The following is a 23,376-nucleotide window of genomic DNA, read 5'->3' on the forward strand; positions in this document are numbered from 1 at the left end:
CTCCCTCCCTCCCTCCCTCCTTCTTTTCTTTCTTAAACACAGTCTGATGTAGCCCAATCTGATCACACTGCTCAGCTCACTCTATAGCCAAGGCTGACCTAGAACTCGTGATTCTTCTGAGTGCTGGGGTTACAGCCACGCACCGCTGTGCCCTGTATCTGTGGTGCTGGAGATCCAGCACAGAGCCTCCTACGTGCCAGGCAAGCGCTCTGCCAACTGAGCTACATCGCCAGTCCCATTCTGTTCATTTCTGATCAAGGCGTGCAGGCCCTGGCCTGCCCCACCACACCAGAAGCACGGTGCCCCCGCGCTCCAAAGCAGCGTCACAAAGACACTGGAGCCACCAGCCAGCCCTAGGCTCTAGCTCGGTTTAGAAGAGACGGACCTGCGCCTTTATTTAATTAATTAATTTTTGCTGTACCAGTGAAACCCGGTGCTCCACTACTGAGCTGCGCCTCTGGTCTGCACTTTTTAAACATTAGAAACATTACAAACAAAGCAACAACAGAAAAGAAAAACACAAGCAAATTAAACCAGAATGAGAGGCTAGTACAGTGGTTAACATCTGTAATTCCAGCACTCGGGAGCGCCAAGCCAGGAGAATTAAGAGTTCAGGCTCTGGCTGTGTGACTTTGCGAAGGTCACGTAACCTCTTTGGACTTCAGCCTACTGAGGAAAAGCCCCGAAAGCCTGCGGCTGTCCCCTTGTAGGCCTGTGCTTTTGTGTCGAGTGACTACTGAAATGTCGGCTGAGTCACCCCCGCATGACGGCAAACTGCTTAACTTTGAACAGTTTAGACTCAATCCTAGCTCCGCTGCTCCTATGCTGTGTGCCCCTAGACAGGTCCCTTCACCTCTCTGTATCCTAAAATGAGGATGGCCCTATGAGTACCTACCTCAAAGTACAGGTGTCTAGCTCTATAGCTCAGTGATAGTGTTTGCCTGTCATGGGCTAGGTCCTGCATTTCATCCCAACACTGCAAAAATAAGTCAACAATAGCTCCTCTGGAAAACACTTTCCACGTACATCCTATTGACTAAGGCTTTGAGCAGAGGTGGCCTGCTGCATAGCGTGTGTGTGGTGGAATGGGTACAGCATAGGGCTTGACCATCAGCGGGATAGGGGGATACAGCATGGGGCTTGACCATCAGCGGGATAGGGGGATACAGCATGGGGCTTGACCATCAGTGGGATGGTGGGTACAGCATGGGGCTTGACCATCAGCGGGATCGGGGGATACAGCATGGGGCTTGACCATCAGCGGGATCGGGGGATACAGCATGGGGCTTGACCATCAGTGGGATGGTGGGCACAGCATGGGGCTTGACCATCAGCGGGATCGGGGGATACAGCATGGGGCTTGACCATCAGTGGGATGGTGGGTACAGCATGGGGCTTGACCATCAGCGGGTTGGGTGGGTACAGCATGGGGCTTGACCATCAGCGGGTTGGGGGTGTACAGCATGGGGCTTGACCATCAGCGGGTTGGGTGGGTACAGCATGGGGCTTGACCATCAGCGGGTTGGAGGGTACAGCATGGGGTTTGACCATCAGCAGGATTGGGGGGTACAGCATGGGGCTTGACCATCAGCTGGATGAGTACTGGGAAGACCAGAGAATCCGGGTCTACCGGATGAGCCTAGTGGGGGAAACCCATTGGAAGTCACCACCCCACATGTGTGCAGATGGCTTTGATAGTCTTGATGTGCAGCCTGGAGCCTTCTTATCTTCTGCCGGATGTATGCAGTCTCTCAGCTATGTGATACTGCTGTAGAGCCCTGGAGATGGGTTCTGGTGAGCCCAGCCCCCCCCTCTCCCTCCCTCCCTCCGTACATCTTCCTGCACATTAACCTAGCTTACCCTTGGCAGGGTCCATTTCCTTGTCCATTGCCTTACCATTGACAGGGGTTTGACCTATTCTGTTGGCCCCTGGTGGGCAGTAGCTGCTAAGTAAACAGCAGCCTGGGGGCCATTGTTTGAGCACAATGTGGAGGCACAGGAGGTGTGAGATCCACATCAGCTGGGCCTCAGGAGTGGACAAAGGCTCCCCAGGAAATCATGTGAGGCCCAGGTGGCCAGGCTGCTGGGTAGCAGTGCGCTCTCTATGGGAGAGCATTGCTGAAGTCCCTGGGCACTAGGGCAAGCAAGGATCCCAGGACACTGTGTGGTTCTATTTCTTTTAACTTTTTAAACTGCTTTGAAGGCTGTCAGGCAGAACAGCCTCCGAGGAGCTACAGCCCAGCTCCACCCCTGCTGCCCAGTGACCAGGGGCAAAGGCCCCAGGCTTGGGGCCAGCACATCTGATAAGTGGCTGGTTCTGCCCCCTCTTCTGCTCAGGGACCTTGGGTGAGTCACGTCACCCCTCCGTACCTCTCTCCTCCCCTGAGATGGGTGTTACACAGTTCTGTCTTAGTTACTTCCTGGGGGCTAACTGATCCTGGCCTGAAGGGCCCAGTGGGCAGAGTGGACACCTTTGGTCCTAGTACAAGGCTGGGCACACAATGTTAAATAAAACCCATGACAAGCTGTGGGCTGGTGTGTGACTGTTGCCATGTTGGGCAGTCCTGCCCAGAAATCCCCTTTACTTCTCCCCTCCCCCTTTTCCCTCCTCCCTTCCCTCCCTATCTCTTCCTCCCTTCCTCCTCCCTTCCTTTCTTCTGTGACAGGGTCTCACTATCTAGCCCTGGTTGGTTTAGAACTTTCTTTGTAGCTCAGGCTAGCCTTGAACTTCAGCAATCCTCCTGCCTTTGCCTCTGGAGTACTGGGATTACAGACACCCATCACCGTGCGCAGCCCTGGATTCCACATGTGTGTGGCTCATGCTCCTGTGTCCAACCACCTTTAGCTTGTTTGTCCCGTCTCTCTTCCCTTTGGTGGAAATAGCCAGCTGAGCGTGAACGAGCAGATGTGATTGTTTATTGTGTGGGGAGCTGAGGAAAACCCTCTGGACTGGAGTTCTGAGGGCAGAGTCTGGGCTCCAGGCAACGGAAAAGCCAAAGCAAACAGTGGGAGAAAGAACTGGCTCCCATTCAGAGGTGAGCTTCAGGCATGCCTGCGTCCAGGGCCTGGACGCCACCGTCTGACTTGTGAGTTTCTCTGTAGGTTTCTAGTCCACCCTCCCGGCCATGTTCCCCTTTCGGGGTTCCCCACTCCCCACTCCCAGCACCGTGCCATCCAGGTGGAGAAGATCCCAGCATCTGCAAGTCACAACCGCTGAAGGGGGTGGGCTTCGCCGTCCCCGTTAGGAAGGGGAATGGATTCGGAGTAGCCAGATAGGACAGCAGGTAACACCATGTCACCGCAGGGGCAGCAGAGAACACCAAAGTGGTCCTGTCTCATAAGCTGATTTTGGAAGCTTCATGGAGCGATCACCCCTGTGCTGGGGATGGGAGGCCAGCCTGGGGTTGTCCCTGTGGGCTCACTTTCTCTCAGAATGGTGACCAGGGAGAGAGGGAAGGCCGGGGACACTAGCCTACCCTTGTGTGAGTAGTGCCCCCAGGAGGCAGGTCACATTCAAGACAGGAGGAGCTGGATGAGAGCCGGAGTGGCCAGAGATGACATGGCTTCCTGCCAGTCCCCCAGCCCAGGCTAAGCCAGGAGACTCTGCTGACGTAGGGTCCCATGCCACAGCCCCAGTCCATGTGGAGATGGTTCTGTTAGATGCTGGGGTGCCAAAGGCATTGCGTGAGGGGTCCACAAGGCCCGGCTGCCTCCCAGCACTCCCACACCTTGCTGAGGGAGCCATGAGTTTTCTCTACGGGTGGGCCTGAGAGTTCTGCCCACACTAGAGAGATTGCATAGAAAGCTTCAAACACACAGTAGGTGCCCTGTGAAGACTTTCTCCTCTGATTATTATTGCTGTGTGACTTGACCAACTTGCATCACTCCACTGTGCCCGGAGAGCAGAGACAGCATCCACCAGTCAGAACTGCGCTGGCTTCCTTGCTGGCTTCTTATCACAATAGGTGACAGTGTTTTCCTTCATTGTCCCTTATTCTGTTGAATCCCCATTCCTACAGGGACAAGAGTGGTCAGTGTGATCACAGCCTCTCCCCCGCCCCCCACTGTTGGTTTAATTCTTTGAGTTTGGCGCTCGTGTAGCCCAGGCTAACTCTTCCTGCTCCCACCATCCAAGTGTGGAGATGCCAGACCTGAGGCATCACACCTGCCTTGATTAGCTCACCACAGACCAATGTTCCTGCCCTTCTGGCCCCCACAGTTGAGAGCCTCTGACACCCCAGTTCCTGCGAGCCTAACAGCAGTCACAGGCTCGATCGGAATGCAGAGAAGATGCTGTGGGGGCCCAGCTGCCAACCTCCAGCTTCTGTGTGTTCCCTGTGTCAGGCCCACCCAGCACGTCACAAGTTCAAGGCTAGTCTCCACATAGTTGGAAGCCTCGTGTTTAGGGTGCTAACCAGGTCCTCCCAGGGGGAACGCAGCCAGGACAGAGCTGGGGGTGGAAAGGGCATCTGAGTGTAGGAGTCGTTGACTCCCATCATTCTAGGGAAATGATCTGAAGCCGAGGATTGTGGGAGAGGTAGGGTGTACCCAGGATCACATCCTGCCCAAGTCCCATGGGATTTCCACAGTGTGGCTGGCTACGGGTTCTGGGGCAGGGAGCTGGACCTAGCCTGTCCCGGGAGTGACTCTAGGCCTTTCTCAACATGTGACCTCAGACAGGTAACTCCATCTCTCTCTGGGGCTAGGGGAACCCCTCCCCCCAGGAGTCCCAAGGCAAACATGCCAAAATGAGATTTGGGAAGAGTGCATTCTGAGTCATGAGTCACCAGGTGTCCAGTCCCTGTTGCGTACGTATTGCGCAGAGCGAGTAGCGTGGCTCATTTCCAGTCAGGCAGGGTGCTATTGCCGAAATTTACGATCGGACCCCAAGAGGCCTCCCCAAAGCAGAAAGACACCCACACAGAAGGCTGAATTCTGACTTGGTCACTTGCTGTTTGACTATGGGAAAGCTGCTTAACCTCTCTGGGCTCTTGTTTTCCCATCTGTAGAATGGGAAAAACTGTAGTGTTTAACTTGCAGGTTACTATGGCTTAAATGAGTCAATAGAGGTAAAACTAGCCCTGGCTAGCCTGGAACTTGTTATGTAGACCAGGATAGCTTTGAACTCGGAGAGATCCGCTTGCCTCTGCCTCCAAGTTCTGAGATAAAAGACCTTCACCATCTCACTGCCCACGTATCTCTCTCTGGGCTAGCCAGGGCGTCACAGCCAGACCCTGCAAGCTCGGGGCAGGATGAGGGAGGAGTGTTCTCTAATGCTATGTTTGATGTATCATCCTCTGGCGGTGTGCATAAATAGAGTTCCAAAACACAGCATCTGCACCGTGCCTTGCAGACAGGCTTACTCCTCTAATAAACTCCTCCAACGGGAAGAAGAACCATCAAGGTGCTGTGTGACTCTGGAAGGTCGTGGACCCTCTCTGTGCCTGTCAGTGATTGATGGTAGTGAAAGGAAGGACTGGACTGCCACGCATCCTGGTAATGGAGGGATTTCCACTGCCAGGGCTGGGTACAGCATGGGAGGAGCTGTGGGGGCCTGAAACACACCTCAGGGGGGCATGGCTCCTGTGTGCCTTCAGCCTCTTCCCTGCTCAGCCTCCAGGCTCACGGGCCTGAGGGAGGGAGGGAGGGAGGGAGGGAGGGAGGGAGGGAGGGAGGGAGGGAGGGAGGGAGAGAGGAAGGCTGTGTACCTTTAAAGTGGTGTCCTGGACCTTTCACCTCCCTCCCAGCCTGCCTGTGTCTCCTCCCACACTGGCCCTTTGCCTGCCACAGGCTGCGGCCCACAGGGTTGTCTGGTGTCCCTGTGAAGTGAGCCTTGTGCCCTGGGCCTTCTGATTCCAGCTCTGATAGCCATGCCCTTACTTAGGAAATCGGGCTGGTGACGTGGATGAGTGAAGGCACAAGCCAGGTCCTGCTTTGACTCCGTTGGGGCCACTCCAGGCTGATCTATCGTCAGACACCTGCTGCCTGCTTGGCCACTGTCCCTGACTGAAATACTGCGTGTCCTGCCTCTTAGCTGCCGATCCTCCTGGCTGTTCCTCTCACCTCTCCTCACTGCCAGTCCTCCTGGCGACCTTCCCTCCGAGACTACCCTTAATAGTCTGTCCCCTCTAAGGGGACAAAGCCTCATGCTGCCTGGAGGTTGTTTCTTCCCGGTGTGTATGAGACAGGCCAGGGAACGGGACCTGTGACCTCCTCGATCCGGATGCTGAACTTTGCTTCAAACACTTAGGGCAGGAAAGATCATTCTGGCCTCAGGTGAGCAGGCATGTGGGCAGGCTCGTGAATGTGTGTGTGTGTGTGTATGTGTGTGTGTGTGTGTGTGTGTGTGTGTGTGCGTATGTATGCTTGCACGCACACGTGTCCATCCAGCTCCCCTCTGTCTCCCCTATTCTCTCTGCCCACTTCCCTGCATTCCTAGCTGCTTCTGCCCCACAAACCCTCACGCCTGCCTATCCCCAGTTCAGGTTGAGCCTTCTGCCACAGGTAAAATGTCCAGAATCTTCAGGGCAGCCCCAAATCTCTCTCAGCTCCTCATTCCACGAGGGAGTTACCTGATGCAGGGGCGAGACTTCTTACCTCAGTTATCCAGCTTAAGGGGCAGAGACAAGGCTCACCCTGGCCCAGTGTTGCCCTCCTGCTGCCAGGCTGCCTCTTCCAACACCCACTATTGGCTGGCCTGGCAGGCCTTGCCTGCCTCCTGGCTGCTGCACGGGCTTATCCAGCCACAGACTGCCCAAGGGCAGAGATGCCTGGCTGGGCCTGGGGTGAGGGCAGCTGGCAGGCAGAGCCCTTGGGTAGACTTCAGAGAACTTTCCAGAACATGAAGGGCAGTATACAGCTGTACCAAGGCTGGGGGTGTGCCCGGATGGCCGGTGTTCCCTCCTTCAATCTTGGCCTCCTGTGTGTCAGTTTCCTGCCCAGGAGGGGCATCTGCACCTGGAGACCTGAGACCTGAAGCTTGCTCTGCAGTCCTCCTGCTCCCCATTGTCTGGCTTAACACCATCTAGAGACATTCCTCCCAGATCTAACCGCAGCCCACTCCCACCAGCAGGCATCTCTTCCTGAGCCCTTAATATGAATGAATGAAATTCATTCCATCTGTGAATGAATAACGCCCAGGGCAGCAAGGATCATCACAGACACCTGCTTTGGGGGAGAGGCAGGTCCCAGGTCCCCTTTGAGCCCCTGCAGCTAAAGCCAGCTTGCAGCAGGGCCTCCTGCTGGAAACCCCTGCCTCTGCTACATCTTCCCCAGTCTCTCTGCATCAGGGAGCGCTCTAAATTCCAGTTGGCAGGGATGTGACCCGAGCTGCACCTCTGCTCTCCCTGGGGCCCAGAAGGTGGCTAGCTGGAGGACATGGAGTCACCACTAGCCTCCTGACTGCCGGGACTACAGGTGTATGTCCCCATGTCTACCTCTTCTTTTTCAACTTGAGTACATCCACCCCTCCAGAAAGCCCATCTTCCCCAGTGCCCCTTTAAACCCATCCATGGAATGCCCACAACCCCCAAGAGTGCAGACAGGCAGATGCAAAATTTTAATTATGTTTTTATGTATGTATTTTGTGTGGCATAGAATCCACCATCAGGAATCAGGTGAACACACAGTGCTGCTTGCTTCTTCTTCTTTCCCAGGTCAGGACTCTAGTCCGGGAATGGTGCCACCAGATCTTCAAAATTCAATTTAATCATAATAGCTCCCATGGGCACACTCAAAGGCCCTTCTAGAGGATTCTAAGTCTGTTGAAGATTAACACTAGCCGGCACAATAGTGAAGGGTGGCCTTGAACTCCTGGCCCTTCTGCTGCCACTTCCCAAGTACCGAAATGACAGGCAAGCGCCGTCATGCCTGGTTTACGCTGTGATGTGGATGGAGCCCAGGACTTTCTGTACGCTAGGCAAGCACTCGACCATGTGGGCCACACCCCTGGCCCTTCTTTCCTTTTATCTTATAAAGTGCCCGGCACATAGTAGGTGCTTTGTTTACTGGCTGCTCGGTAATCTCTCTAGAACCTAGAACCGAGTTGGGTATACAGCAAGTGCTCAGCAGATGTTCTGGGGTCAGGCGTGGAGGAGCAAAGCTGAATGAGCTGCATCAGCTAGCCCTGTCCACAACCTCACCCAGGCCTGGGGTGGGGGAGGGGACCGTTGTAGGTTCCATCTCCTCCTTCCTGCCTAATCCCCTGAGATTAGCTCAGGGGTAACCCCGGGCTTCAGAGTCAACAGGTTTGTGTGACAACCACATCTAAAGGCTCGCTTCACTCCAAGATGGCACTCCGGTCACCCACCCTGGACATGGTGGTCACGGCGGTTGGCGGCCTCCTCCTGTTCATGCTGGCCCTGGGCCTGCTATGCTTCTTCACCTGTCGCCTGGCCAGGCCACTCAGGTAGGAGATTCTAACTCCTGTCCCTGCTGAGTGCTCTGTCCCTTAGGACTGTTCATGTGGGACAGAAGAAAGGTGGACACTAGTCTTGGGGAAACTGAGGCCAGAAGAGGACAGTCCCCTGGAGAAGGAGATGGCGGAGTCAGCCTGGGTGTGTATGCGATTGTCAGCTAGCCGGTTGGATCTTAGCTCAGTTTTCTGAACTGAGATGGGAGGCCAGGAATACCCGTGGCTGGGAGGCCGTGCGAGCTCACGGTGAATATGGCCGAGCTCACAGGTAGACATAACAACAGAGTGCCTGGGAATGAGCATCTTCGGCGCGGTTTCTCAGATTGTCCTGGCTCTATTGACACCAGCTGGAGACTGGCGTTCTGCCAAACTCTGGAGCCACTGCCTCAGAATGCCATTGTCAGGGCCCCGGCCCAGCCACTCAGCCTCCCGCTGGCCTGCCAAGTAACTGCTTCCTCACCCGAAGCCAGAGCCCAGCCAGAGCCATTGCGCTCCTGTCCTAAAGAGTCAGATCACGTAGCTGGAAGCCTGGCAGAGAGACCAGGCAATGGAAGGGGACTGTGGGACAATGGGTGGCAGGCAACCAGGACCCCCCCCCCCCAGACGGGGCCCAGCAGAGTCCCCAACCCTGAGCTGCCTGAAGCCTCTGGGGTGAAAGAGGGGAGGAGTCTGAGCTGAGGCAGGAGGCTGAAGGATTTTCTGGGTCTCCAGTTCTCTGTGCCATACAGCCTTCTTAATGTGGGGCCCTGGGAATAGAGTTAAGCACCCCGGGCAGACGGTGGGCTTCAGGCTGAAAGTGCAAAGACCTTCACTGTCTGGATCTGCAGTTCCCAAAGCTTCACCCTGGAGGGAAGAGACTCTGGCCCCTCAGACTAACCTTGCAGGCTGCCTGAGCCCTTTCAGTGGCCCCCTCAGTCCTTTGTCTTGGACACTAGGTGCAGAGAGTGGAATGAATTCTCTTTCTCAGGCCACAAGTGCCGTAGCTCCGCGTCCACTCCCTTTTCTCCTTCATCCCTGTTCCCTGCGCCACCCACAGTGTTTGGTCCTCTGTGATCCTTCCTCAAGTTCTGTTCGTGCTGCAGGTTTGACAGCTAATTTGCTACTGATACAGCACAGCCGTAGATGTGGCGTTGTTACCGACATGTTTTCCTTAGTATGGACAAGAGCTTGCTGGGTACTAAGCCAGTGTTAACGGGGAATTCGCCATGGTTCTTTCCATAATGGTTTACGTAAAGTTTTGCTGTAAGGCTTTGATCATTTGACCAAGTTAAAGAAAAGTTTTGGGGGCCCACCTAGAGTGGAGTTTAGGGGCTGAAGCAGTTGCCTAGCGTGTCGTGTGTGAGGCCTGGGTTCTGTTTAGAACCAAGAGTGGAAGGCGAGGAGGAGGGAGGGAAGAAAAGAAGACAAAGAGGAAGAAAACCCCCACAGTTCTTTTTAGCCTGGCTCTCCGAGGGCTCCTGTCATGTTGTTTTCATGCCCTGCTTCCTTGCCGACATTCTTACTGAGTCTCCTCAAGGTGGTGACAGTAAGCCCTTGAACTGCCAGATCCATCTCCAGCTGCCTGTTCTTCCCAATGACACCTCAACCCATCACATCCAGTCCAAGTCCCTGAATTGTCCCCACAAAATCCCCTCACTCCACCTCACACCTCCAAATGCCACGCCCGTGCTGAAAGATGGATTCTTCCACCCTAAGATCAGAAACAAGGAATAACATGGTTATTTTTGCCCTTTCTTTTCCTCCTGACATCAGACGTACTGACCAGTACGAAAAAAGCAAGGGGGACAGAGTGGAAAAAGCCATGTGACTAGAAAGTAAAGCTTTTTAATTAAAAATAATCATTATATTTTATTTAGTTTGTATGTGTGTGAGTGTGCAGATGCATATGTGAGCAAGAGTGTGTGCATGCATGTGTGGCGTGTGTGGAGGTTAGAGGAACCTTTCAGGAATCTGTTCTCTCCTTCCATCCTATGGGTCCCTGGGATCGAACTCGGGTTGTCAGGCTTGGCAGCAAGCGCCTTTACCCATACAGCCATCCCGCTGGCCCTTAAGCTCTTGGTAAATTACCTGCTTGTCTACATAGAAAATGCCAAGGAGTTGGGCGGAGGTGGCGCACGCCTTTAATCCCAGCACTCGCAGAGGCAGGAGGATCTCTGTGATGTGAATTCAAGAGCTAGTTCCAGGACAGGCTCTAAAACTACAGCGAAACCCTGTCTCGAAAAAAAAAAAAAGAGAGATGCTGTGTTCATGATGGAAGAATCTACACCGCACAGACAACGATGGCTTTCTTTATAAATATTAAAATTTTATTTTATGTGTATGAGTGCTTTGTTTGTATATCTGTGCATCGTGTGTGTGTGTGTGTGTGTGTGTGTGTGGTGCCCTCAGGGTTCAGAAGAGGGTATCAGAGCCCCTGAAACTGGAGTTACCGATGGTTGTGAGCTACCCTGTGGGTGCTGGGAATGAAATTCAGGTCCTTTGCGAGAGCAGTCAGTGCCCTTAACCAGAGAGCCATATCTCTAGCCCCAATATGAGTTTAAATTGATTTGTATTGATTGTGTGTGAAAGACAACGTGTGTGCTCACATGCCGCTGTGCATGTATGAAGCCAGAGAACAACTTGCAGAATCAGCTCACTCCTTCCACCTCGTGGGCTCCAGGGATGGTACTCAGGTCGTCAGGCTTGGCAGCGGGTAGCCGCCTTTATATGCTGACCCACCTCACTGGTTGAATCTGTTGGTCACGTGGTGATACAGGACAAATCAGGGACCGCCGTGTGTAGCAATGGGGACTGCTTGATCTCAAAGGGACACGCGGGCTTGGGTGGCATGGCAGGTCCCCACCCTAATCATGGCGGCATTGGAGGGATCTATTCTTGTGTCAGGGCCTTTGCTTTACGCTTGAGGAAATGGAGGGGTTGGGTTGCCATAGTAATCTTGCTGCTATTTCTGGAATCAGAAGCCCTATGGTCAAGGTTCCCTCCGCTACTGGCTTGTTAGTCAGCACAGGCTCCTCGTGTGTCTCCCCTCCAAGCCTTGGTCTTGTCATCCGTCACGGGGGACTGTAAAATGTCCTCTTTTCTCGCTGCGGAAGTTGCAAGAGATGATTCGATTTTCAAACAGCCCACGGGCAGACCGTGCACCTCATCAGTAAACAGACAGCTCCCGAACCTCAGAAGTTCCCATGGTCCCCTTTAGGCTCCACACCTACACCCTTGCACTGCCTTATTCCACTCTCTCTGGTGGAACAAATACCAAAACAAAGGGATGCCGCATGGTTCTGCTATTGATGCCGGTGTTGCCCACGGTTCTGCTTTCCTGGCTCAGCCTTACATTGTTAGGGCCTTGTGTGTTGCTGTACGGCGCTGTCAACCATGAGTTCTGAACTCCTGTGTGAGCTGGGATGGACACGCGTAACAAAGGCTGGTGTGGAATAAAAGGGGTCCCGTGGCAGCTGTGGTGGGTGATGCCAGGTGCCGGACGTTGCAATCATTGGCACTCTTCTGGTAGTGAGTGACCAGCACAGTCCTCCTGTGACTCCCAGGGCTAGGTGCACAGTTAAGCGACGCATGGCCTTAGGGCAGCAGATCTAAAGCCATGAGTCGAGGCCTCTTTGGGATCGCATTTCAGAGGCTTTCATTACATTCCTAACAGTAGCAAGATTACAGTTGTGAAGCAGCAATGAAATAATTTTGTGGTTGGGGTCACAATAACATGAGGAGCTGTATTAAAGGCTTGCAGCGTTAGGAAGGTTGAGAACCTCTGGACTAGAGGCTGCCAGTGTAAGTGGCTGGGAGAGACCAGGAAAGTTATTTTGAAAACAGAGTCGTATGTGCTAACAATTGAGGCTGTGTGAAGTTGGAGGAAATGTGTTAGAATTCATGCTGAAAGAGGTGGCTTCGGGTTTAAAGAACCGTAAATACTATTAGAATGCATTAATATTTTATAGCCATTTGATGGCTTTTTATGATTTTAGGATTTGCTATGAAATTATTTGGCAATTAAAGTAGAATAAAAAATTTAGATGCTGAGCAATGGTAGCGCACACCTTTCATCCCAGCACTTGGGAAGCAGAAGCAGAAGGATTTCTGTGAGTTTGAGGTCAGCCTGGTCTACAGAGTGAGTTCCAGGACAGCCAGGGCTACACCATGAAACTTTGTCTCAAAAAAACAAAACAAAAAGCAAAATGCATTAGAATTTGGGGTTGGGATGGTGGGTCAATGGGGAAAAAGCACAAGGACCAAAGCTTGGACACCTAGCCCCCAGTGGGGAAGTCTGGGCATGGTGACACATGTCTTTAACCCTAGCCCTGGGGATGGAGAGGGAGACAGGAGGACCCCTGGGGCTTGCACCACATCCAGTAAGAGACCCTTCCCCAGAAACCGATGTGGGCAGCAATAGAGGTGGGCACTCAAAGCCTCCACAGATAAATACAATCCACACACATGTCTACACAAACAAACACATATACTATGCCCACGGTGTTTTTACAGCGTGTGTTTATATGTGTGTATGTGAGGGGTAGGTGGGCCGTTGGATGGTGTGCCATTTTATGTGTGTGGAGGTCCAAGAGCAACTTTTAGGAGTTGGTTCTCCCCTTCCGCTATGTGGGCTCCAGGAATCAAATCCGGGTCATCACTCTTGGCAGCGAGCGCCTTTATCTACTGAGCCCTCTCACTGGCCAAAATCGGTTTTTAAATTTAGCAGTCACCTGAGTTGACCTCAGAGTTAAGTGCACTTGGGCACTAGATGGAGGGTGTTCCCTCTGAATCGCCACCTTCCTCTTACCCACCCTCTCTGCACCTTTACAGTTCCTTGTTCTGGGAGATCGGCAGTTTATCTGTCCCAACATCTTTCATAGAGTTTTGCCGTTCCGTTTCCCATCACCAATGGGGTAATCACATCCGGCCTTGGGCTGACAGGGTAACATTATTTCCCAACGAAACACTTGATATTTAAAATCACACCTCTTCCCGTAGCATCCTCAACCAGATGGCTGGACATCCTGTAACCAGCTGCCTGTGATCACAAGAACATGACCGCAGTTAAAGCACGCTTAAGCCATTCATGCACACTCATTTTAGGTGGCTTGGGAAAAAAATTTAAGAGGAACTAATCATTCCCAGTCTTGCCACCCTGCGCAAACCACCAGCGGATGTTTGCTGTGTTTCTTCCAGTTCTTTTAAAACAGATTTTTTTCTTTTCTTCCCTTCCTCCCTCCCTCCTTCCCTCCCTCTCTCCCTCCCTCCCTCCTTCCTTCCTTCCTTCCTTTTTCCTTTTTCAGACAAGGTTTCTCTATAGCTTTGGATTAAAACATTTTTAGCTGGGCATGGTGGTGCACGCCTTTAATCCCAGCACTCGGGAAGCAGAGACAGGCAGATCTCTGAGTTCGAGGCCAGCCTGGTCTACAGAGCCACAGCCAGGACAGCCAGGACTGTTACACAGAGAAACCCTAATGAAAAAAACAAAAAAGAAAAAAAAATATTGTAAAAAAATTTTGCAGTGAGCTGAGAGTGTTACTGTATGAAGCCTGAAGCCCAGAGTTTGGTCCCCAGCACGGGGGTGGGGGCGGGGAGCAGAATAGTCTTCAAATGTCTGTTGTCGTTGTTGCTTGAGGTCAGGAGGGCAGTGGTGCAGTGGGGAGGTCAGAGGGCAGTGTGGGCATCACAGTCAGTTCCCTGCTTCCACCCTGCGGGGTCTGCTCGGGGAACAAACCACGTTGCGTCATCGGGCTTGAGGCAAGCACCTTTACCTTCTGAGCCACCTCCGCGGTCCCAGGAGACAGCTTTCAAAGTCAGTCCTCTTCTTCCACGGAAGGTTCCGGCATCAAACTCATGTCCCCAGGCTTGCTTGGCAAATGGTTTCACTTGACGAGCCAGCTCCCCAGCTCAAGGCAGAATATCTGAACAGATACACCAGCACAGAAGGTGTAGGTGTGCCCAGGGCCGAGGAGCCTGTGTGAGTCAGACCAAAGAATCCACAGTTCAAACTCTGTGGCAAGCAGCTGTCCAGCTTGTATGAGGCCCTGGGTTTGATCTCTGGCACGTTCCCACCCCCCCAAAAAAGAAAAAAATTTGGGAAAATACAGAGATAATTAACAAAAAAAAAAAAAGAAAAGAAAAGAAATTCAAAGTCAGCTACTGAGGCAAACACCTGTAATCCCATACTTGGTAGGTATAGGTAGGCAGGAGGATCAGGAGTTCAAGGTCATCCTCAGCCAGGCTTCTATACCTCTTACCAAAAACTGATTCGTCCTTGAAGAGAATTGGGCAAATATTGGTGTCCTAGGTACAAATACCCTTGTGAGGAAACCCGGGCTGTTTATCCCTTCTGGGTGAGGCACACGGAGTCAGAAGGCCCTGCACTCAGTTGTAGCTTTACTTCCTGAGGAGTGGGCCGTGAGCCAGCAGCAGCCAGAGCATTGCCTGAGAGCTTCCAGAATGACGGACGCTGCCTTGCTGGGCGACTCCAACACTGTCCTCTAGCTGGCATGAAAAGTCTGCCCTTGGGGAGGTTAGGCAGCTGGGGATGGGTTTGCAGGACAGGTGCATTTAGGCCCGGAGAGATGACTCAGCTGTGTAGAGCACCTCCTGCTCTTCCAAAGGTCCTGAGTTCAATTCCCAGAAACCACATGGTGGCTCACAGATGCATTTATGTATGTTTGCTTGCACAGGTGTTCACGTGATTCTGTCCGAGTGGTAGCCCACCGTGGGGCTTTGGTATTCAACAGCTTGCCGGATGAACCAAGGAACAAAGGCCTGAGTGAAGAAACTGCCCTAGGGTGGCATCCACATACCTTTTCTCCTCTTTTCTAACTTCTAGGATCGGAACGTCAATTAACGTCTGACGCTGCCAGCCTGCCCCTTCCCACCCACCCATCTGGGCTCCAGAGCGGAACGGGTCTCAGGGTACACCATGATCTCACTATTCTTAGTACTGGCCATCGGCACCTGCCTTACCAACTCTTTTGTGCCAGGTAGGACTGCCGGGCTCAGGTGGAAGGGGTGGGTAAGCAGGTTTGGAGGAGAGTGTGGTCTGGGTTCGAGGTCATGGACATCCAAAGTATCGAAGAGCTGGGAACCTAGTGCTGCAAGCAAGACCCCCTCAGCTTGCTTTTGAACTTGCCTTCAGTGGGAAGGTGTGTGGTGTGTGGTGTGTGTGTGTGTGTGTGTGTGTGTGTGTGTGTGTGCAGGTGCCTACCGAGGCCAGAAGAGTGCCCCAGATCCCGTGGAACTGAGTTTAAAGGCAATTGTAAACCATCCCACATGGATTCTGGGAATCCAGCTCCTGGTCCTCTGAGTAAACAGTACATCTTCTTAACTGCTGATCCATGTTTCTGTGGGAATTTTTTGTTTTCACCCATGGAAGCATTTCTATGATGTGGTGTTGTGTTTAACCCTTTCCAACATGGAGGCCAGAAGAGGGCACTGGATCCCCTGGGACTGGAGTTACAGACAACTGTGAACCACCATGCGGGTGTCGAAAATCAAATTGAGATTCCCTGGAAGAGCAAGAGCAGCCAGTGCCGCTCACCCCCAAGCCGCCCCTCCAGCCTGCCACCTATTTCTGAGCTGGGGTCTCTGACTGAACCTGGAGCTTACATTTTTTAAAAATATTTATTTATTATTTATTATGTATACAGTATTCTTTCTGTGTGTATGCTTGCAGGCCAGAAGAGGGCACCAGACCTCATTACAGATGGTTGTGAGCCACCATGTGGTTGCTGGAATTGAACTCAGGACCTTTGGAAGAGCAGGCAATGCTCTTAACCACTGAGCCATCTCTCCAGCCCCCTGGAGCTTACAATTTTAACTGAACTAGCTGGCCAGCAACCCCTAGGACCCACCTAACTTGTTTCCCCAACAAGGGTTACAGATGCAATGTCAGGGATCTGAACTCAGGTCCTCTTGCTTGTACAGCAAGACCTTTAGCCCTGAGCTATCCCCTCAGCTCATCTGTCCCAGCATGTCTGTAGCTAGAGTCAGCACGGAGAGCCCTCCTCGGCTCCCTCCATCGTGTGGCTGCAAGTCCTGCTGCCCCGCTCTCCATGAGACTCAGTTTCTCCATCTGTCTGGCGGAGATAACGCCACTCTTCTTTGGAGTCATTAAGGAGTTGCAGGGACTGAGCTGACTTAGTACCTGACAAGAAGGGAGCTCATGGGCTGGAGAGATGGCTCAGTGGTTAAGAGCACTGACTGCCCTTACAGAGGTCCTGAGTTCAATTCCCAGCAACACACATGGTGGTTCACAACCATCTCTTAGATCTGGTGCCCTCTTCTGGCCTGTAGGTAGACATACCGGCAGAACACTGTATACATAATAAACATAATAAATAAATCTTAAAAGTGGGGGAGTGCAGAGAATGCTGGCTTCTTAGGAAGTCTCTTACTTCAGCAGAGGAGATGGGGGTGCAGAGTGTTTGCTCCAACAGTGGTGGGGTTCCCAGGTCAGCATGTTCTCTGGAGTCCAGTGAGTCCCATCCATGGGTACCCTTCCTTTGGAATCCAGGTTCACCTGGACGGGGTCCCTGCGTCTCAGCATTCCAGCCTCCTGGATATGAGAGATGAGCTAGAGACAGAAAAGAAAGAGAAGCAAAACCAAATATACAAAAAAAACAAAACAAAACAAAACAAAAAAAACCAGATGGGTCTGGGGAGATGGTTCAGTCGTTAAGAGCACCAGCTGCTCTTCCAGAGGACCCAGGTTCAACTCCCAGCATCTACATGGCACCTACAAAGAAGCTCATAACCATCTGTAACTCCATTCCTAGGGGATCCAACAGAATGATGGGTTTTCACATATATATTTGTTTTCATATACATTATATATTGTGTTTATATTATATATTATACATATATTGCGCTTGTGGAGTCACCATTCAGATTAGGGAGACATTCCAAGGCACAGAACAGAGGCCAGTTTCTCAGTGCCCCTCCCAAGCACCACTCTGAATGTTCTGGACCCCATAATGGATTTATGCAATGGGTACTAATTAGTACCTTAGGACATAATGTCACATCCTGGGCATTGGTCCCTGTCATTTGTCCCTTGAGACAATGGTCTCCTGGTATTCAGTCATCTAAACAGTTATTGCTTAATACTGCCGGTTCTCTAGCAAGGCGGTCGGTGTGATACTGACTCAGCCCTTGCTAAAAACGGGCTCTGGAGTCCCCTTCGGATTCCCAATCTAGCAGAGGCTGGTTAGAACGGTGGCAGGGCCAGTATTGAGAAAGATCGCGGACATGGGCAGACTGGCGTCAGTCAGGCCTGGTGTCTGCCTCGCTGCTGGGGGTAATGGGCATGTGGTCAGAATGGACTTGAGGTGGCACCAAGTGACGGCAGAGGCTCTGTGACCAAGGGTGTGAGAGACAGGAATCAGCCCTGTTTGTAGAATCTGTGATCTAAACCATGGCCTGAGGGCTGGTGAAATGTGGGCTCAGTTGGTCAGGAGCTGGGTTTGATCCCCAGCTGCCATGTTAAAAGCTGGATGTGGGGACGTCAGCTCATAATCCCAGGGCTGGGAAAGTGGGGATTGGGGGGCTCCTGGGGCTTACTCAGCCAGATCAGCTCCAAGGCCCAGTGAGAAGCCCTGTCTCCTCAAAACAAGGGACTGCATCTCTTATAGTCTCACCAGCTCCCCAGTCCATTCCCCCGGCCGGAAAGTAGAGTGAAGAACTTACCCAGTGGCCAGAGCTGGACAGCAAGGCCCAGGCCTCCAGGTTCCCCTGGGGGTCTCCACTGTGAGGTCTGAAACTAGGGGTCCCAGCAGACACTTGTGACAGAGGAGGGACTGGATCTTAGGGATGAAGACAGCAGGCAGAGTTTGGGGTGCAGGACACATGAGAGATCACTGAGGAGGGCTGGAGGCTGGGGTGCCCAAGGCTTGAGGTAGAGTATAGTCCCCCTCCCTGGGTTGTCCATAACGGCCATTGCCTGGAGATGTGAAATAGCCTCAGATCATCCTCAGTGGCTCATTTTTGGTCTCTTCCCTTCCTGCTGGGAGGAAGTGACGTAACACCTCCTCTGAGGTGGCTGAGGAGACACAGAAGGTATGAGTGTTCCGAACTCTTGGCACACAGGCTGGGATCCACACAGGTGCCAGGGCAGAGTGGTTCCTCAGGAGCATGCTGTCCTGAGAGGCAAGTGTGGGCCTGAACAGGCTGGAACGTGTGGCCATATCTCCAGCCCACAGATCAGCACTGTGGCCCTGGGCTGGCCCCTTCACCTCTCCTGGCCTCTGCCTCACCAAGGCCAGAGTGGGAGGTCTCTGAAGGAGGTATCCATGCAGGGCCTTCAACCCTGGACTCTCAGTTCTGTGGGCAGGTCTAGTGGGGCCAGGGAAACCCATAGAGGAAGCTTTGTAAACAGATCAGGAGATGGGAGCCTAGGGAGAGGGGATACAGGGTGGGAAGAAGGCGAAGGGGCATCTTCGGAACCTCTGTGAAGCAGGTGTGTCATTTCCACAGTTAGTGCGGCACTCAAAAAGACCCTGAGTAGGACTGGCGGTGGTAGAGCACACCCTTAATCCCAACACAAGGGAGAGAGAGGCAGGTGGATCTCTGTGAGTTTGAGGCCAGCCTGGTCCACAGAGTGGGTTCCAGGATATCAGGGCTACACATAGAAATACTGTCTCAACAACAACAACGTAAAAGACCCCAAATCAAAAGTACAGATAACCCATTTGACAGGCAAGGAAACTGAGGCTCAGGGAAGTGATTTGCCTGGAGTCCCACAGCTACGGATTGGTTGGTACAGAAGGTAGAGAATGGAGAAGGGGTGGGGGAGAAGAGAAGAGACTCTATATTTATTTATTTATTGGTTTTTCGAGGCAAGGTTTCTCTGAAGCTTTGGAGCCTGTCCTGGAACTAGCTCTTGTAGACCAGGCTGGCCTCGAACTCACAGAGATCCGCCTGTCTTTACCTCCCGAGTGCTGGGACTAAAAACAGGCGCCACCACCACCCCGCTGAGACTCCAGTTATTAACTCTACCAGGGAGGTAGTGAGGGTTAGAGAGTGAGGGGTGGGGATGGAGACTCAGCCAGTCCCTTCCCAGCTACCCCAACAGGAGTGCCTTGTCCGAACATATGATGCATTCAGCCAAAGGCCGGGCTTGCTTTCTGGTTCAGCTCTTAGTGTTCTCACCAAGAAGCTCCAATCCAGCTGAGCCCACTGTGATAAACAAGCCAGGTAGAGTTTATCATTGATAGCTAGCTACCTCTAGGAACTTCTGCAGCAGTTTGTCCTTGGGAAGAGGTTAAAAATTACCTTGCTTGCTGCTGATTGAAGGACAGATATGGGTTTGGCAAGGAAATCTAACTTTGCCAAAGTTTGTTCATGCTGTGTGTCTTTGGAGGAGTCACTTGGTGTCTCTGGTCTCTGGTATCTTCATTTTGAGATGTGTGAAATTACCAGTGTCCCCAGGCTTGTTTACAGCGTTTGCCTGGAAACTGTTCACAGACCTTCATTATCTCATCCGTGTTTAGATCATCTCAGCCCCCAGGAATGAACTACTGGGGTGTCTGAAATTCTGGGGATGGATAACCAATTCCCCACTTTGCCAAATAACCGCTTCTCTCTGCAGAGAAAGAGAAAGACCCCAATTATTGGCGACATCAAGCCCAGGAAACATTGAAAAATGCTCTGAAACTCCAGAAACTCAACACAAATGTGGCCAAAAATGTCATCATGTTCCTGGGAGATGGTGAGGCTCGGGGCAGTGACTCTGAGAATGATGGGGCTGGGGACAGAGAGCCTGGAGATGGTGGGGCTGGGGGCAGCGACCCTGGGAATGGTGGGGCTGGGGACAGTGATTCTGGGAATGATGGGGCTGGGGACAGAGAGCCTGGAGGTGGTGGAGCTGGGGGCAGTGACCCTGGGAATGGTAGGGCTGGGGGCAGTGACCATGGGAATGGTGGAGTTGGGGAGAGTGACCCTGGGAATTGAGGGGCTGGGAGCAGTCAAATTGAGGGCATGAGGCTAGGTCATTGGAGCCTGAGGCGATGTTTGCCTGGAAAGAATGACTTCTGCTAGGAAGTGACAGGGCCATGTGGCAGAGGGCTCTGGGGCATAGATTTAGGAGAAAGGGACAGAGAGACATTTACAGAGCCTTGCCCTTCTGTCTGCTGCCCACTCTCCTTGACTGTCTTGCCACTGAACTAGAGAGCTCTGGGTGCCTGAGAAGGTTGTGTGGAAGGCCTGAGAGTCTGAGCTGTCTGTCCCCACACAGGGATGGGCGTCTCCACAGTGACAGCTGCCCGCATCCTTAAGGGCCAGCTACACCATAACTCTGGGGAGGAAACGCGGCTGGAGATGGACAAGTTCCCCTTTGTGGCTCTCTCCAAGGTGAGCTGTTCTGGTTCCATCCTCCACATGGTGGGCTGCAAAGCTTTCAGACCTCCTGGGTCCTGTGGTCTCATCGTGACACCCGGACAAAAGCAGCCATTCCCAAGGTTTTTGGAGGCTTTTAGCTCATTGATCCAGAACCTATTGTTGGTGTGTAACACACTCAGGTAAAAGTGAGTGTGGTCCAGTTTGAATCTGTCCCAAGCTGGTGGTGTCTGACTAACTAACACCTGCTGTCCCCTGAGCTGTGTCTTGTCCTTGTCCCTTCCTCCACTGAAAGTTGCCACTGTCCTGACCCCTATACCAGTCAGTGATTGATTGTGACTGTTTTCTGTAAGCAGAGTCAGCCTAGTTCACACCTCCCAGGTTAGATTATCCACGTGAACCATTCGGTACCCTGCATGCTGTGGGCAGCTGTGGTTCTTGGGAGAAAGAGGTTGAGGGGGGTATATAACAAGCACCCCCTAGCCACCCAGAGTCAGGCCTCAGCTTCTTCTAGGGAAAGAGGGGGGACTGTAGTTTCTGGACCTCCAGGGAGCTCTCAAGCTCATGGGAGCCAGGAAGGTAAGCCTATAGGATCTCCCTGGGAAGTCTGGACACAGTGGTGACCATTTGCAGGGGCAGCAGAGAAGCCAGGTTGGTCTCTCAGACCCACTGTCCCCTCACCCCAGGTGGGACATTCTGACCCACCTGCTCCCTGCCCCGTGCTGGTTCCACAGACCCAGGCTTGGAGGGAGACCCTGAGTTCTGCCAAGGCATGGGAAGCAGGCAGCTCAGTCAGGTGACCTTCTGGTTCTGGGGGACCTCATTGAGCGGCAGCAGCCCTCACATCCTGTTCCCCTGATGGAAATGGGAACAGGGTGGCCACGCTGGGTGCCCATCCCCTGACTCTCTCTCCCACCTGCAGACATACAATACCAACGCTCAGGTCCCCGACAGCGCAGGCACCGCCACTGCCTACCTGTGTGGTGTGAAGGCCAATGAGGGCACTGTGGGAGTGAGCGCGGCCACTGAGCGTACGCGATGCAACACCACTCAGGGGAACGAGGTCACCTCCATCCTGCGCTGGGCCAAGGATGCCGGTGAGCCATCACAGGCAGAGGTTCTGTGACTGTCTGGGTCTTAGCCTCCCCGTCCATGCATGTGAGGGTGGAGGGAGGTTCTCCACAGCCTCTTGTTCCCCTGTGCAGAGGAGCCAGGGAAGCCCCTCCTGAGCTGAGGAGCCTGCATGGAAGGCCTGGGTCTGTGTAATTCGCTACAGAGTGGGCATAGCAATGGAACCCCCCAATTTTGAGTGGAGGTCAGAGCACCAAGCTAGGGCCAGCCCGCAGCAGTTCAGGGTGACTGCGCCTTCCTTCTGCCCCAGGGACTTGGAAGGCAGGGTGACAGAGCCCTTCTCTCTCCATCTGAGGTCCCTTTGGGGCTGCCTAGGGCTTCCTATAGGCATGGGCTTCACAAGTCACGCATGGAGGAGAGGACCTCAGCCTGCCTCAGGTACAGGGAAGGGTGTTCAGCTGCATCTGCCTTCAGGCAAACTAGGGAAACTGAGACCCAGGCAGCCAGAGGAACTGATGGGAGGCAGTCTACGGCAGGAGGGGGAGGTAACAATCTGAAGGGCATCCCTCATCTGCAAGGTGTGCTCACCTCTCCTGTCCCACACCTCAGGGAAGTCTGTGGGCATCGTGACCACCACGCGGGTAAACCACGCCACCCCCAGTGCAGCCTATGCGCACTCGGCTGATCGGGACTGGTACTCGGATAACGAGATGCCAACGGAGGCTCTGAGCCAGGGCTGCAAGGACATCGCCTATCAGCTGATGCACAACATCCGGGACATCGATGTGAGTGCGAGCGCCAAGCATGGCTAAGACAGGGCGGGGAACAGTGGGGTGCTGGGGGAGGCTGACCTGGGAAAGGCCTGGGTTCTCCATAACCCTGGGAGAGCTCTCAGACCATTAGGGGATTTGTGGTTGGAGCAGGCAGCCGCTGTCAGATTTCTCTGCGGTGGGGCTGTGAGGCGAACCCTCATGTGGCTGCCACACCCCGAGAACCAAGTACCCAGGGATTATTCCATGAATTGGAGTCTGATGCTGCACCCTATCCCCAGTATGCACTGATACCTCTCCGATAGGCACTGACATCACGCACGCACATGCACGCCCCCCCCCACAGTATGCACTAACACCCCCCCATACAATACGCAATGACAATCCCCACAGTATGCACCAATACACAACGTGGTCTTAGGGGATGGTCTGCCCTACATAGTCACACTGCACAGAGTGGCACCTGCCTGCACACAGAGCTGACATGCCCAGGAAACATCCAGAGCACGCCACGCCTTTCCCAGCCTCGCTCCGCTTTTGGCTAGCTTGTATGACCTTGTGCCGTTACTTAACCCCTGAATGTCCCCTCGTGCAACCCTTCTGCCATCTGGACCTGCTCTGGCAGCTCACTGCAAGAACTAAGTAAGAAAATCCCAGTTGAGTTTGGTGCAGAGCCTGCCCCGTGAGGGCTCAAGTGGCAGCCCTTACGTGTAAGCCACCTGTCCTTGATGTACACATTTTAACACCCAAACAGGTTCTTACATGCAGGCCTCAGCTCTTGGGGAGAGTTTCTGGGTT

The 23,376-nt window shown here is 53.1% G+C and overlaps 1 protein-coding gene across 2 annotated transcripts in view; it reads left to right on the top strand.

Annotated features, from left to right (window-relative positions):
- Alpl (alkaline phosphatase, biomineralization associated) overlaps nt 1-23,376 on the top strand; it is a 55,977-nt gene that overhangs the window by 22,242 nt on the left and 10,359 nt on the right. The window contains exons 1-6 of one of the 2 annotated variants that reach the window (XM_050153810.1): nt 5,863-6,276; nt 15,234-15,387; nt 19,992-20,111; nt 20,637-20,752; nt 21,660-21,834; nt 22,418-22,593. In XM_050153810.1, the coding sequence (XP_050009767.1) occupies nt 15,327-15,387; nt 19,992-20,111; nt 20,637-20,752; nt 21,660-21,834; nt 22,418-22,593 (648 nt within the window). In that variant the 5' untranslated portion in view covers nt 5,863-6,276; nt 15,234-15,326. Of the gene's footprint in view, nt 1-5,862; nt 6,277-15,233; nt 15,388-19,991; nt 20,112-20,636; nt 20,753-21,659; nt 21,835-22,417; nt 22,594-23,376 lie in introns of those variants that run through there. The other variant, XM_050153802.1, reaches the window with a different exon arrangement.

This window comes from Alexandromys fortis, unplaced genomic scaffold (assembly GCF_014885135.2).
Source record: "Alexandromys fortis isolate MF-2015 unplaced genomic scaffold, M_Fortis_MF-2015_v1.1 scaffold_26, whole genome shotgun sequence".
NCBI classification, from domain to species: domain Eukaryota; kingdom Metazoa; phylum Chordata; class Mammalia; order Rodentia; family Cricetidae; genus Alexandromys; species Alexandromys fortis.